Source organism: Cinclus cinclus, chromosome 7 (genome assembly GCF_963662255.1).
Source record: "Cinclus cinclus chromosome 7, bCinCin1.1, whole genome shotgun sequence".
Classification (NCBI taxonomy): domain Eukaryota; kingdom Metazoa; phylum Chordata; class Aves; order Passeriformes; family Cinclidae; genus Cinclus; species Cinclus cinclus.
In genome coordinates, this window is record NC_085052.1 from 5,534,172 (window position 1) to 5,548,934 (window position 14,763).

Sequence of the window (14,763 nt, forward strand, 5' to 3'; positions counted from 1 at the left end):
TAAAACTGAGCGGCATATTTAAAATATCGGCTCTCTGTAAACAACACACAATAACTGTAATTAATGCCAGTCTTTTAAAGTATTCCTAAGGTCTACTGAAATCTGAACCAGCATTTTATGACTGGTAGCAACAACTGCATCCTAAACAACGTGAAAAATGACTACAGAAAATAAAAGATGTCCATCAAAAGTCAAAAAGTTAAAATTCACTGATCTGCTGAATGGGATAACACCTTTGCCCTTAATATTTGTAAAGCTTTTTTTGGGAGGATCTCAGGACTTTACTCTTTAGCTAAGCCTCAAAAGTTCAACAGCCTGTGAGTTATATAAACAGTATTTTACAATCTGAGTTATTTTCCCAGCAAAAGGATCGCTCCAGGGGTGGACTATTCGACTGATCTCTCTTAGAAAATGAACGTTGCTTTACTCGTAGTTCCAGAGCTTCAGAGTGGTCGAAGCTGAAGCTCACCCAAGCGGTGCCCAGCCTCGCTCGCAGGCAGCTCCAGCGCTTCGGCGGACAGCGGAGAACGGACTGCCTGCAGGTTGTACCGCACCTAAAAACGCCTGGTCCAGAAAGCGCTCTCAGGGAAGAAACTCGGAGCAAGGGCTTGGAAAAATGCCTTATTTGAGGCGGCAAGCAAGTAAATAAACACAAACATAAAAATGGGCTGGAGCAGACAGAAGGCGATCGCGTCTTGACAGCGACGCCGCAGCCCTAAGACGTGTTGCTTGTGCGTGGCGCTCCCGCTCCATCCGGAGGGATGCTCCGAGCGGACGGGGGCTGTGCGGGGAGCCCCGAGCCCCGGCCCCGCCGTGCCCAGCGCCCCGCAGCCGCGGGAGGATTTCCGCCCCCGCGGGGAGAGGAAACCGCGTCCGCTCCCGACGGGGGAAAAGCAAGCCCCGGGAGCCCGATTCACCGGTGGTTGTCGGGGCTCGGCTCCATCGGGGTCGGGACGGGGATGCTGCCGGGTCTCCCTCGCCGCAGCCGGCAGCCGAGCGTCTTTTCAGGGCTCTCCGCGCCGAGCAGCGGCGGCTCCGGCATCGCCCGGAGCATCCCCGGTGCCCGAGCGCGGCGGCGGCCGCGGGGCACAGCCCCCGCTCGGAGACCCCCGCGCCACCCGCGGGCGGGGACTGAGCCCCCAGCCCCTCTTGCCCGGCTCCGGCTGGGGACAAACACGCTCTCAACAATGGGCATGTTTGCAGCAACATGATCTCACCTAATAACGCCGAATAAGGCAATGACTGTACGGGGAAGCGATACGATCCTGCCGGTCTCACCACACGGCGCGGAAAGCTATTTGCAGATTTGCTAAGCCCTTTTGAATGAATGCATCTGCAGCTGACCTTTAACAATAGACGCTGAAATAGCACAATCTGTGGGACCAGATTTGAGGGGGGGGAGGCGGGAAGGGGGAAGGAAGAGATGGGTGAATATTGTAATCTCCGCAATCTCATTCACTTCCTTTCCCAAACCCCCGCGCACAGGGAAAAAACAGCGGTATTTTCATTTTCACCGGGGCTCTGTCTCAGACAAGCCTTTTCCAACGCCGGCACAGCCACACCGGCACCTCCGACAGCCGCCACCGGCGGGACCGGCGCGCATCCCCACCGGCGCCCGCCCGCACCCCGCGGGCATCGCTCCGCGGAGGGGCGACTGCGACAAGGATGCTCCAGCCCCCTCTCCCCTCTCGCCGCTCTCTCACCTTCCCTGGCTTTCAGCAAAACGGTGTTGGCAACGATGTTTTCCAGCTCCATTGACGAGCTCGGGCAGCGCAGGCAGCGGCACTGCAGCAGGACGTCACTCCGAGGTGCGGAGTCTCCGGGCGACCACCCGCCTCCTGCCCCTAGCGCGTTGTCCCCCCGCGCATCATCCCCGCCCGCCTGCCCGCTCCCCCGCGCTCCCCGGGCGGAGGCGGCGCTCCCCGCACTGCCTGCTCCGCCGCGCCCCGCTACTCCATCCTCCGCCCCGCCGGCTCCCCCGGTGGTTTGAGGGCTCGGGCGCTCCTGCCTCCCTCCCCGGGGGTGTGGCACCGCGGAGCGGCCCCGCAGCCCCGCGCAGGCGCCGGCCCCGCCGGGCTGGGCACGCCGGGACGTGTAGTCCTAGGGCGGCCCCGCCGCACCTGGCGCCGGCTTCGCAGCCGAGCAGGGTGCCCAGGGAAGGACGGGCACCGTGCGGCTCGGGGAGGGCGAGAGCACGGGCAGGGGCACGGGCAGGGCGTCCCGGCCGGTGGGGGTGGGTGTTCGCCGCCGGGGATGCGCGGGGCTCCCGCGGTCCCGGCCCCGGAGCCGCGCTCCATCCCGCCAGGCTCCATCCCGCTACATCCCCGGGCTCCCCTTGTCCTGCCCGGCTCTTGGCGCTAGTCACCCTCCCGCAGGTGCCCGCACTCTTGGGAAGGGCTCGCCGACACCCGGCAGACGTCTTCTCCCCCCACCCTCCCACCCTTCTCCTCGGGCCGTGGCTTCTCGCCTTTCTCGGGATCTCAAAAGCCCCCTACGGAAGAACCCGAGGGAACCCCTTCTCTTCTGCCACACCACTGTCCTCACCTTGTAAGGAGCTGTGTGAGGCATCAGCCACTTGTGGAAAGTTTGTGAATTTTAAGCGCTAGATTACAACATAAACTCTATCCTGTCTGCATAGGACAGATGCTCATGTCAGCATGATTCTGATTTTCCTAGCAACGGGGTAGATCGATTCATCAGGTCAAGCAATGAAAGAGGAATAAAAACAACCCATTACTCCCACTGACACTCTTCCCCCATCTGTATTTGCATTGATTAAATCCACATGAAGTAAATGAAATTAACATGCACCTTTTTGTAAGTGGAGCATAGACACTACTTTTTTTTTTCTGTACCAATTTATTTATTTCCACAGCCACACAGAAATGACTTGCAATAGCAGAGCTTGCAGACTGCCTAGAACACATTTTCTGAACATAGGAAATAGATGAGAAATGCATTTAATGAATAATACCTCGGGGGTAAAATTGCTACAATAAATGCCTTTTGTACCTGATTAAGTGTCAAAGGTTTGACCTTTGAAAGTTATTTTGCATAGCAGGTGGCAGTGCTATGTACAATCTTCCACAGCCTCTCTCCTGTAGCTTCAGGAAAACATTCAGCCTTCAGAGCCTTCCATGTTGTAGTTACTTTCTTTGTAATACAAGTTCTATACAGCAGCAGTGTGTCTGTAAGTACCGGAAGATTTTTCTCTGATTAAATAATTCTTGAGGGAGAAATTGCTTCCTGGAAACCAGAGCCTTAGCACAGAGATGAGGCTCCTAAAGAGCATCTGCCCTGCTTGTTGTTTGAACTCTTCTGTGCAAGCAGTGATGTAAACAGAGCAGATTATGCTCAGTTCTAAGTGCATTTCACATCCCTGCCCAGCCCCACCAGTAATGATCATCATAAGGACACTGCAAACATCACAACGTGGCTGACGGTGGAAGACAGAACTTTTATTGTACACAATGTTTTTAACGCTACAAGCAACTCCTCTCTCCAGAGGACAAATGAAGGCATGTGTCTAAGTGCCCATTTTGTGAAGCACCACTCACTGCAGCAGCAGTGTTATGTTGCTGTGCCTGCTGCACCTCAGGATGAGACTGATCACTGGGGAGGGATTTACCTTCATGGGAGACTCCACAGGGAGCACTGACTGTGTTTGAAGAGTTATTTTCATAGAGATGCCTGAGTGAAGAGGGCAGATCTTGAAGAGCTCAAGTGTGAGTTGCACTGGAAATCAGCACGTGCACCCAACAACTCTACTGCTCCTCTTTTATCTAATATCTGCATGTACCCTCTAGATATGTGGAGTCACCCACAGTGTTGCCCTGTGGGGCAAAAGTATGACTCCAGCACACTGATGTTGTCCTGTATAGTTTCACATATTTAATTCTTGAAAGGGCAAACCTATTTATCAAAAAGAGTTACGAGAGATCTGTCTGGAGTTTGGAAATCCCACGGAGCTACCTAGTGTTCGTGAGCGGCGCAGCTCCGGCGCGCTCCACGATCCTGGCAACCAAAGGCACAGTCAGCCAGCCCCCGCAGGAGCGGGGACAGCCAGGCAGCAGCGTGTGTGCTGCTGCCACACGGGTTACTCCAGCTCAGCTGCACGGCTTTACGTCGAAGTGGACCAGAGGCAGCCACATAAATGTGGCTGAGTGCACGGAGGGGGGATAACTGAGCTCTGCTCATGCGTGTCTTAGTTACACATCTACATCGACAGCAGCGATTTGGACTCCATGTTTATCGGGAAGAGCAATGGAGAGGTTTGTTTTTCAATATTGTGTTAAATAACAAACTCCCCCTTGTTTCTAATAAATCTGACTCACTGTGGTGCACTAGGACATGGAAGGAGGTGTGTTCACTAGCACTCACTAGCACTACTTTGATAAACAAAATCAAGGTGGGTAGTCCTCACTGCATCTTTTTTTCTCCACTGCATTTTTAAAGCCTGATTAAACCCCTGATATATGACACAGGCCTGAGCTGGATGGCCCCTTTCATGGATGAGGCTCCCCACGTGTTGCCAGAGCAAATTCCACTGCACAGCAAGTCCATCAGTTGGCTTTTGCAAAACCAAAACCAAAACCAAAACTGCAGCATTTGGACTCTTGCCTAACAACTGCTTCACAGCTCTCAGTATCTTCATTCTCATGTCACCTGGGACAACTGGTTCACAAAACCAACAAAAAAAATTAGGAAGAGTTAGATTTATTTGTGTCTGTTTTCTCTTGTGGTGACACCGTCCTTCGACTTCAAGCTATGTCCACACCTGATTTAATGGAACAGTCAGCTTCTCTGTGAGTGAGGGAGAAGGAAACAGGAGACCTGTAAATCTGTTCCACTCCTTATCTGACTCTATTCACTATTGTAAAATGGTGCTGAAATATGTGGACTAAAAGACAGGGTGGCAGGGAAGGAATGCAGGGAAGGAACACAGGTCTCTTTTGCTGGCCTAAATATCCTGATCTAACACTTGCTAGGAGGAAAAGGCAAATTTAGTCTGAATCATATGCAGAAGCAACCAATATTGGAAGGGAGAAAAAAAAAGGGAGAGGCTACCATAAAAATTTCATATTCTGAAAAATGTGCTTTCTAAGGTGCTTTAAAAACGTGCTTTAAAATTTCCATCTGAAGTCATTCAAGAGAGGCTCCTAAAAACCTACAAGCGCTGAACATCAGGGCAAAGCAGGGCTGGCAGCCATCTTTCCTTTATGGGAAAAGCGAGGTTTGTAAATGAAACGCCAGCACCGAGTGAGACCCAATGCATCAGTGTAATAGGAACAGGGAAGCAGCAAGGCACAGTGTGATATTCTGAGCCACTCGAAGGATGAGTCATCGGCAGGGTGGGCTCGCACAGCTCCAGCCAGAAACACAGCGGCAACACACCCAGTTTTATCCTGCCACCAGAGAAAAGCCACTCGGCCTCAGCACGGCCGCCTCGAAAGGCAAGGATAAGACCCACGGTGAACCAGATGTCAGAAAGGCTTTTGCCTATACTCATCAATTAGAAACCTAACCTAACAGCAGGTTAGGTTCTAATCCATGTTCTAACACTTAATTCATGCAATAAAGCCTGTTCATGATTAGCCCTAAGATGGACTGTGCTTGGAATTGCTTCTGAAACTCATTGCTACAAATGGGCAATTTTTTTTCTCTTGCTTGGGTATCAGCAGGTGGGAGCACACAGGCCTGCGAGAGCATTTGCAGGCAGCTGGAATATTTTCCAGCGCCCCTGTGTGCAAGGACAGAGGCTGCCATCTACCAACAGTCACGGGGTGATGCATCGTGTTGCCTAAGCCAAACTTTTTGCTTTGGTTTAGATAAAAATGCTTACGCCTCTGTTTTTTTTTTTTATTTTTTATTTTTCCATTTCCCGGCCTCTTTTTCAGCTATCTACTTCCTCAAGGTAGAGGACAAATGATTGTTACAGCATTTGAGCACATGGAATAACATAACCTTCTAGAAGATGAGCAAGTTTTATTTTTAAACACGCAGACATATGTATCCCATACTCTGCACAGAATTTGCCACTCAGTGATCCACTGCAGCAGTTCTGATTTGGGATTTGCTGATCCCTTTCATCAAGTTTAGAGAGAAACAGCTACTTTTCCCCTAAAATTTTGTTGTGTGAATGATGATCTTTCAGAGGTCTTTAAAATCTAACATTTACAAAACAATAATGGAAAAAACACACAACCATTATCTAGTATTTTTTATCAATCTTGTAGTTTTTCAGTGAAAGACATAGTCAACTATTCCCAGAGAGGAAAACAGATGCACAAAATGGGAGCAGGCAGAGAAGTACCCTGATCAAAAAGAACATTCATATCTCCCATTATCTATTCAAGCACCTTATGGACTACTTTGCACCTCGTATACCAACTTAAAGCCTGCTGAAATTCCTGGAGAGTCTTTCGCCAGCTTCACGTCTCAATTTGAATCAGGCTTAAAGACAGCAAAGGAGACAACCAACAAGGTTTGGAAAAAGATGTGCATATGGTATCACTCGGTAGATTGATTTTGAGCTTTGGATGTCAACAAAAACCAGGTTTAGCAGCTGCTCTAACCTGTGGAGAAAGGAGAGCCAGAGCTGAGGGAAAAGGAGCAACTTTTATCAGGTGCACTTTGGCAGTGACAAGGTCCATCTTCAGATTGCAGGGATGCTCATTTTGCAAAAGCAAAATGGAAAATACCCCCTATTAAATGGCAGTAGTTCAAGCTTTTGCACAGAGGTCTGAGAAGCTGAATTATGCTGCCTCCATAACAAAGCATGAGCAATATTTCCCCACCTGCAAGCCAAGAGTTTAAACAAAGAGTTTTAAACAAATATAACTTTCCGGGGATGGGGGGAAGGGCATCGGTTTTGAATACATCAACTTAGAAGTTTTATGAATAATCATCTGTGGATCAGACAGCCATCCTCAGGAAATCCGAGCAACAGCCCTTTTCTGGATGCCACAATGCAGCTGAGGGAAAGAAACTGAGCCACCCCTGGGCACACAATTTGCTGCCCAGCCTCAGGGCACTGTCTGGGTGAGCACGTCTCTGGTCTCCGTGACCGAGGGCATGTGACAGGTTTCAGACACAAATGCAGTCATGCCATCCTGTACTGCTCTGAAAAGAAAAAGCCCAGGTAATGGCTGATGGTTTTGCTGCTCTCCACCCACAGCCACTGCTCCACAGGTGTGCCAGGCTCAGCTTCACTGCTCACTGCTCCGCTTGCAGCCCTCAGCAGCAGCACAAATAGCTCCCACACCTCCACCCTGGTCGCAATCTCCACAATCACTCCTTCCCTCTCCTAATCCAAGGCTGCAGACTAGGGCACAGCTCATCCACACTCTACCTGACACACCTTCTAATGTACAAATTGTTTACTGGCTCCCACTTTCATGTTTTGAGTAGATAACATTGTTCTGGCTGGTCTGCTAGGAATTACCTTTTTTTGGAGAAGATTTTCAGAGCCACATTTCCAGCTGTCACTGGCTACATCTGGATTAACAAATTCAAGGTGCCAGTGACTGAAATTTGCCATGATGTTAAATGCCCAGAAAGATCTCAGCACACTTTTGGACACCACCAACTAATATTAGCCCAAACAATTCCTAGTCATAGTAGAGAGTTAATACCAGCCAGTTGTCAACCCTAACAGGCAGGTTGAACACAACCCTCCCTCTTTTGAAGGCTCAGAGGGTTCACTACTACAGAGGTGACTGGAACATGCAGATGGATCAGAACCGGGAGTAAGTTCAGAAGTGTAGATTTAGCATTCATTAAGTTCATCCCAGGGGTAGCTGACATTGCTCTGGCTGCCATTGTCTTTGTCCCCCGATGCTGGTGGCTGAGCTTCTCCTGCTAGCAGAGCCAAGCTCTTCTCTAATTCACAAGGTCTGCTCTTTCTAAAATGTCATGGATATTAATAAATATATGAAAGCAGAAATTACTAAAACCCAGAAGAGAAACTGGGTTCAGCTTGGTTTAAGTGTTTAGATGAAGGAACACAAAGAAAGAAGCTAGGACCTGCAAAGATGGTGAAGGGCCTTGAGGGGATGCTGTATGAAGAGTGGCTGTGGGCACCTGGTGTGTTCAGCCTGGAGGAGACTGAGGGGACAAAACACTGCAGTCTACAACTTCTTTGTGAGAGGAAGAGGAGGGACAGACACTGATCTCTGCTCTGTGATCAGTGACAGGACCCGAGGGAACGGCCTGAAGTTGAGTCAGGAGAGGTTTAGGTTGTGTATTAGAAAAACCACCAGGTTTCAGAAAAAACAGAGAGCGACTGGGTGCTGGAACGAGCTCCCCAGGGAAGTGGGCACAGCACCAAGCCTGACAGAGCTCAAGAAGTGTTTGGCAATGCTCTCAGGCACATGTTGTGATTCTTGGGGTGTCCTTTGCAGGGCCAGGAGCTGCACTTTGATGACCCTCGTGTATTCCTCTCAACTGAGAATATTCTGTGATTCTGTAACTATAATCAGAGTGAGTTCAACAAAGTCAGAGCCAGTTGTAAACGTGTCTGTGGAAGGTTTCTGAGCACAAGCTGGGCTCTGCCAGCACACAGCAAACACCACCCACCCCTGCGAGGCCAGGGCCGAGGGGCTCAGCCCGGGGAACACCTTTGGGGACATGGCACTGCTGAGGCCACACCTCGAGTGCTGTGTCTGGTTCTGGGCCCCGCAGTCCTGCGAGGACACTGAGGTTCTGGAGCGGGTCCAGAGAAGGGAACGGAGCTGGGGAAGGCTCTGGAGCACAAATCCTGTGAGGAGCAGGTGAGGCAGCTCAGCCGGGAGGAGGCTCAGGGCGGACCTTGTCACTCTCCACAACTCCCTCCCAAGTAACAAATGGCAAGGGGACACGGCTCGAGCTGTGCACGGGGAGGTTTAGGTTGGACATTAGTTAGAACTGCTTTCCAGAAATGGTGATTAGACATTGGAATGGGCTGCCCAGGGAGATGGTGGAGTCACCGTCCCTGGAAGTCTTCAAGTAATGACTAAACGCGGCCCTCCTCCGTGCCATATTCTGGTTGAACACCCCTGTCCCACCAGCCCTTCCCAACCCGATCGATTCCGCGACTGGGTGCCTGTGGGTCCCTCACCGCCCCTCTGCGGTTCCCGCCCCGCTCCGCCCCGCTCCGCCCGCCGCTCGACATGGCCGCCGCTCTGGGGAGGCTGCTCCGCGCCGCGGTGAGTGAGGGACCGCCCGCGGGCCTGCCCGCCCGCCCGGCCCCGCCGCCCTCACCCTCCTTCTCTCTCCCTCCCTCTCCCTGTCCCCGCAGGTGCCCGTGGCCGCCGCCACCGCCGGGAGGAGGGGGACGGCGCGGCCCCCGGCCTGCCCCCGCCGCGCCTTCAGCCTCGGTAAGTGCGGGAGGTTGGGCGGGGGACGATCCCCGGGCCCCCCCCCGGGCCCGGCCCGCAGCTCTGCCTTCTCCCCTCCGCAGGCTCCTCGCGGTTCGCCGCGGCGGTGACCCAGCACGCCCCGTCCTTCAAGGGAACGGCCGTGGTTAACGGAGAGTTCAAGGAGCTGAGCCTAGATGATTTCAAGGGGAAATACCTGGTTCTCTTCTTCTACCCCCTGGACTTGTGAGTGCGGTTTTCTCCCCGATGGGCCTTCTAGCCCCGCTGAAGGTCATCACGAGCCCTGCAGGTCGTTCTGGTTTTGCCCGATTTGGGTCGCTCTTGCAAAGCAGATGTGCCTGTTTCTAGAGCGTGAGTGATAAGATTGGGGGCACACGGCCGCTGTGTGTTAAAGCAGTGGATAAGGTGGCTGGAGAGCATCTTCTGGCTGCAGGGACTGCATCAGGAGCTGGCTGTGGTTCCTGTTACAGTCAGATCGCAGGGGTGAGGGCATTTCCTTGCAGTTTGCAGCTGCCTTGGAGACTCTGTCCTTGAAGCAGCAAGGCTAGCAGAACTGCAGCTACATGGCTCCAAGGCAAAACGTGACAGGATGGGGGTCAGTCTGCTCAGAAGACTTGAATCCCCAAGAGCATCCTGGTGCATGTGGGCACATGGAGAAGGGTTTAACCTGCAGATCTTTCTGCTATAGTTTCCAAAATCTCTCTGGAGAGTCTCTAGTTGAGACAGTTTTTCCGTCTTTATAAGGAATCTGTCTAAAACTCAGAGAAGGTAACTGGTGTCCCAGCTGTGTGGCTCTGACTGTTAGTTTGAGACTGAAACCAATCATGAGCAGGAAACATGGCTAAAATTATCAGTCTAAAGAAAACACTCTGCTGCATTTATGCCTAGAAACACACACGAGAGTCTTCTCTAGAGAGGATGGCAGAATTATTACAACCTGATCTGTCTTTTCACCAGCACCTTTGTCTGCCCCACGGAAATTGTGGCTTTTAGCAACAAAGCAAATGAATTTCGTGACGTGAACTGTGAAGTGGTGGCCGTTTCAGTGGACTCTCATTTTAGTCATCTGGCCTGGATAAACACACCACGAAAGGTAGGAATGGAGTATCTTTTTAGGGCTTTCTCTGTTGGTTTGGTTTCTTTTCACAAGAGCTCCAGAGGAGAGGAGTTGAATAAATAATTGTGCCAATCCTGATTTTTAATAATTTCCTAAAGTTGTATGCAATCAACTTCTATATTTGGTGACATAATTCTGACCTCTGACTTTTGTTTTTGTTCTGTTTTTCTTAATTATTTGGTTTGGGCTTTTAGCTTGTTTTGTTGTGATGATGGTTATGTTGATAGCGTTGCATCCTTGTACATTTATCTCAAAAGACAAATGCTCAGTTTATATGTCATTGTGGGACATTTGTATGTCCCAAAGTGCCTGTGACAGCTGATAGTGCACAAAAACTATCACAGAAAAGAAGCAGCAGCTGTTCAGTTGTTACTGTTGACAGTTACCCAGCAGAGGTGGCTTCAGGTTGGAAGCAAAGGAACCACCAGTTTATTAGAGCACTTGTATCATTAACTCACTTGCTGAAAGGGTTCCACTCTTGCAGTACAAGTGGAGGATTTTAGCTTTTTTTAAGAAAGGAAAGTGATGAAGACAGCCTTTTCCTGGAGGGGAGCCTCTTTCAGATGTACATAAAAATACATGCTTTTGATGACACAAAGCATCTCCCTGGTTTAGGTAGTTGTAGAGAACCACAGGTGTCCCAGGAAGGTGCAAAAGTGCCTATGCCATCAGTCCCAGCCTGTGTGGACAGCAGTGCAGGGTCTTCTGGCATCACTGGAATATGCAGGGAAGGGAAGAGAGTTTGCTGGATTTAATACACCTTGGCTGAGCCTGTCAAGGGTATTTCTTTTCTGCATGCTTTGTTCAAAGCTCACCAGTGTGACTGTGGCCTATCTTCACAGCTTTATCCCAAAGGTGTTCACGGTATGTCAGTTATGCACATACTATTTTACAGATGCACAGACTGTTCTGAGTTGGAAGAGACCCACAAGGATCATCGAGTCCAACTCAAAGCACCCTGCACAAGGTGGAAAGAATTCCATGGTGGCACAGGCAGGAAACTGACACCCAGAGAAGCTGAAGCCTTGGTTTCTCTGACATCTGTGCTCAAATCTCTGTGTAGGGAACTCTGTTGGGGACAAGTGTTTGTAGGATCAGGGTCTGAGTGGCTGAGATTACACAGTGATTCACTGGTGATGCCAAGAATAGCAAAGCCAACAAATTCCAGCCTTGTTTCAAGGTTAGAGAGCTTATCTCTCTTGCAGTCTCAGTATGTGGCAAAACTGAAAGAAATCTTGTTTGGGTCTTCAAATAGTATTCAAATTGATTTGTGAGAGGCAAAACAAAAAAAAAAGTGCACTTAATAGAGCAGCAGAACTCTGACATACTTAGTATGCTGGTAGGAGCATTGTGTTTGGAATCACAGAATTGTTGTTGGAAAAGACCTCTAGGAGCATGAAGTCCCAACTCACCGCCACCATCACCATGTTCACCACTAACCATGTCCTCAAGTGCCACATCCAACATGTTTTTTTCCCATGCCCTGGGAAGCCTGTTCCAAAGCCTGTTCCAATGCCTGACAATCCTTTCTGTGAAGAATTTTTTTGATAATATTCGATATAAACCTCCCCTGGTACAATTTGATGCCATTTCCTCTTCTCCTGTCCCTTGTTACCTGGGAGAAGAGGCTTACCCCCACCTGGCTACACCCACTTTTAAGTAGTTGTAGAGAGTGATAAGGCCACCCCTGAGCCTCCTTTTCTCCAGGCTAAATATCCTCAGCTCCCTCATTTGTTCCTCATCGGGTGTGTGCTCCAAAGTTTGTTTGTTCACAGGTTTGTTTCCCTTCCCTCCCCTCCCCTCCCCACCATGTTAATCCTGTTTAATTCCAAGCACTTAAATATGCAGTATAACTTTTTCTATGTAAAGCTCCTGAACAGGATACAAAGGAAGTTTTTCTGGAAATTTTTGGTAGCTGTTATCACCAAAATAAACAGTTCTAAAATGCTCAGTGCAAAAGAAATTTTCGCTTTCTAAAGAAACAAACTGTTTCTGACTACTTCAAAACAAACAAACAAAGCAAACCCAAGCAACACCACACACACTTGGTTATTTTATTGGAGCAGATGCCCTGGTTGTGTTTTGTTACTGTGCCCTCAAGGTCACAGAATCCAGCAGCTCAGGAAGAATGATCCCATTGGAGCTTTTTGTAACCAAGTGGAATCTTACTCTGTTCTCTAGAGCGGTGGTTTGGGCAAAATGAATATTCCAGTTCTGTCAGACCTCACCAAACAGATCTCCCGTGATTATGGGGTGCTGCTGGAAGGGCCTGGCATAGCACTGAGGTAAGGCTCCACTGCTGGTAGCTGTGCTGTGACACAACCCAGTCTAACCAGCATGGGGCACACTGTCCCCTCCTGCAGGGAAATGGCTTCAAGTGAAGACTGTGAGATGTCTCCTGCTGCAGCGTGGCTGGATCCCACCCTAGGAAAGGGGCACCTGGCCATTGTGGCCATGAAGCTGAGAATTTTCAGGCCTCTGAAAATCTATGAGGGAAAAGCCAGCGCTTCTTCTCTGAGAGAGAGGAAAAGGGTCACTAAGGAAAAAGTGCAGCCTAGAAGGGCAATTTCCGATAATTTTTTTCCATAGTAGTCCCTGAGAAACTGTGGATTGGGTAGGAGTCTTTCTAGGAGACCTTCAGTTCCTGATCTCTTTTGATCAGGGACTTTTGACATTTGTTTACTGACAGATTAAGTTAATTAATATGGTAAGATTGGGACTTTGTTTTTCACAAATGCTTGTATGCAACGGGATTTAGTTTAGTAGCATAATGCACAAGCAGCTCTTCGCTCAGTACCTACAGATTTAACAAAAAAGATGTGGGCAGGATGCCTGCTTTCAGTTTTGAAGTACAGGTGGAACATTGTTCTCCCTATGCTCTGTGTGCCTGGATTGATTAGTTCCTATGCATACTCTGTAACTTCACAGTACCTTAGCAGCAGATCACTTTGCTAACAAGATACCAAATGCTGTAGTTAGCTCCTAACCGATGCATTAACTAGGAGTTACCTTGCTGAAATTGTGCATCCAGTTCCTTGTGTTCGGCCTTGGAGCGTGCTTTGCCTTCCCTAAACTCCTGCTCCATTGCAGAGGTCTGTTCATCATTGACCCAAACGGGGTCATCAAGCACCTGAGCATCAACGACCTGCCCGTGGGGCGCAGCGTGGAGGAGACGCTGCGCCTGGTGAAGGCTTTCCAGTTCGTGGAGACACACGGAGAGGTGTGCCCGGCTAACTGGACTCCAAACTCCCCAACGGTGAGTGCCTGCTCAGGGCTAAATATAACCCTCCTAAAGATAGGCAGTGGCCTGTTTGTACCTGTCTGGAGGGCTGGGATCCACTCCACGTGAGGTGCTTGACTGAATCTGTTCCTGTTGTCTAAACACAAAGCTTTTATCGGTTGGGCCAGTTTAGTTTGTTTGATTCACAATATGGGATTTCTGTGAAGAAAGTTACTGGTTTCCTTTTAGGAGATGCAGATTGTGTTCAAACTCCAAATTTGACTTGGACTCTCCATTAAACGAGTTCAATTTTTTTACTTAAGTAATGCATTGTAATTTAACAGGAAAAATGCGGTTTATACTTAAAATTTTCAAGCGGGAGTTGTACATGATCTAGGCTTTTGTCTTTCAACCAGAAAGCCAAATCTAGGCTTTTGTCTTTAAAGTCCAGAAACAGAAATAGATTACTGTTTTTATAAAGCATGCATGGATTTTCTTGGATAAAGTGTCAAATCTGTAATGTTTTTAATCGTACCTGTAATAACTAAAGTTGCATTGTACTTATTATATTGTAACAAGTAATAACAAAGCTTTATTTTCTTGACAGATCAAACCAAGCCCAGAAGGTTCCAAAGAATATTTTGAAAAAGTGAATAAATAAACACTCAAATATGTAGGCAAAACTCTTAGTTTTGTCCACTGAAGACATTAGGAAAACAGCTGTGATTGTAAAACTTAATAATAAAAATAAAAGGTCTCACCTTGTCATGTTTAAGAAGAAATTAAATGCTGAAATATTTACTGACTCCCTTGTCTTGCTTTAAAAAGGGTAAAACTAAGGCTTTCCCCCGTCTTCTGCAACTTCAGTTTCATGGATTTCTGCGACCATTAATCATCTTCCTGAATGTGATGAGTATACAAGTTACAGTTGCCATCTGCTGGCTTTTCCATCTTTCTTTAACTAGTTTTGGGCCAGAAAATGTCCTGCATTTTGTTGTCTCATACAACATAAAATTCTGTCCAAAAAAAAAAACAAACCAACTTTGTACAATACAAGGATAAAATTTTGA

The 14,763-nt window shown here is 48.9% G+C and overlaps 2 protein-coding genes across 2 annotated transcripts in view; one reads left to right on the top strand and one right to left on the bottom strand.

Moving 5' to 3' along the window:
* The window catches only part of GRK5 (G protein-coupled receptor kinase 5), a 146,822-nt gene extending 145,067 nt beyond the window's left edge, over window positions 1–1,755 (bottom strand). The window contains exon 1 of the mRNA XM_062496049.1: window positions 1,704–1,755. Within this exon, the coding sequence (XP_062352033.1) occupies window positions 1,704–1,755 (52 nt within the window). The remainder of the gene's footprint in view (window positions 1–1,703) is intronic.
* Window positions 1,756–9,146: 7,391 nt separating this feature from the next.
* PRDX3 (peroxiredoxin 3) lies at window positions 9,147–14,492 on the top strand. The gene is made up of 7 exons (XM_062496444.1): window positions 9,147–9,185; window positions 9,278–9,356; window positions 9,440–9,581; window positions 10,314–10,449; window positions 12,655–12,758; window positions 13,564–13,729; window positions 14,301–14,492. The coding sequence occupies exons 1-7, from the start codon at window positions 9,150–9,152 to the stop codon at window positions 14,352–14,354; spliced, it is 717 nt and encodes a 238-aa protein (XP_062352428.1). The 5' UTR covers window positions 9,147–9,149; the 3' UTR covers window positions 14,355–14,492.
* Window positions 14,493–14,763: the final 271 nt, after the last annotated feature.

Coding starts and splice junctions, on each gene's coding strand:
- PRDX3 (XM_062496444.1), top strand. CDS start 9,150: ATGGCCGCCGCTCTGGGGAGGCTGCTCCGCGCCGCG. Junction 9,582..10,313: donor TTCTTCTACCCCCTGGACTT/GTGAGTGCGGTT, acceptor TCTTTTCACCAG/CACCTTTGTCTGCCCCACGG. Junction 13,730..14,300: donor GGACTCCAAACTCCCCAACG/GTGAGTGCCTGC, acceptor TTTTCTTGACAG/ATCAAACCAAGCCCAGAAGG.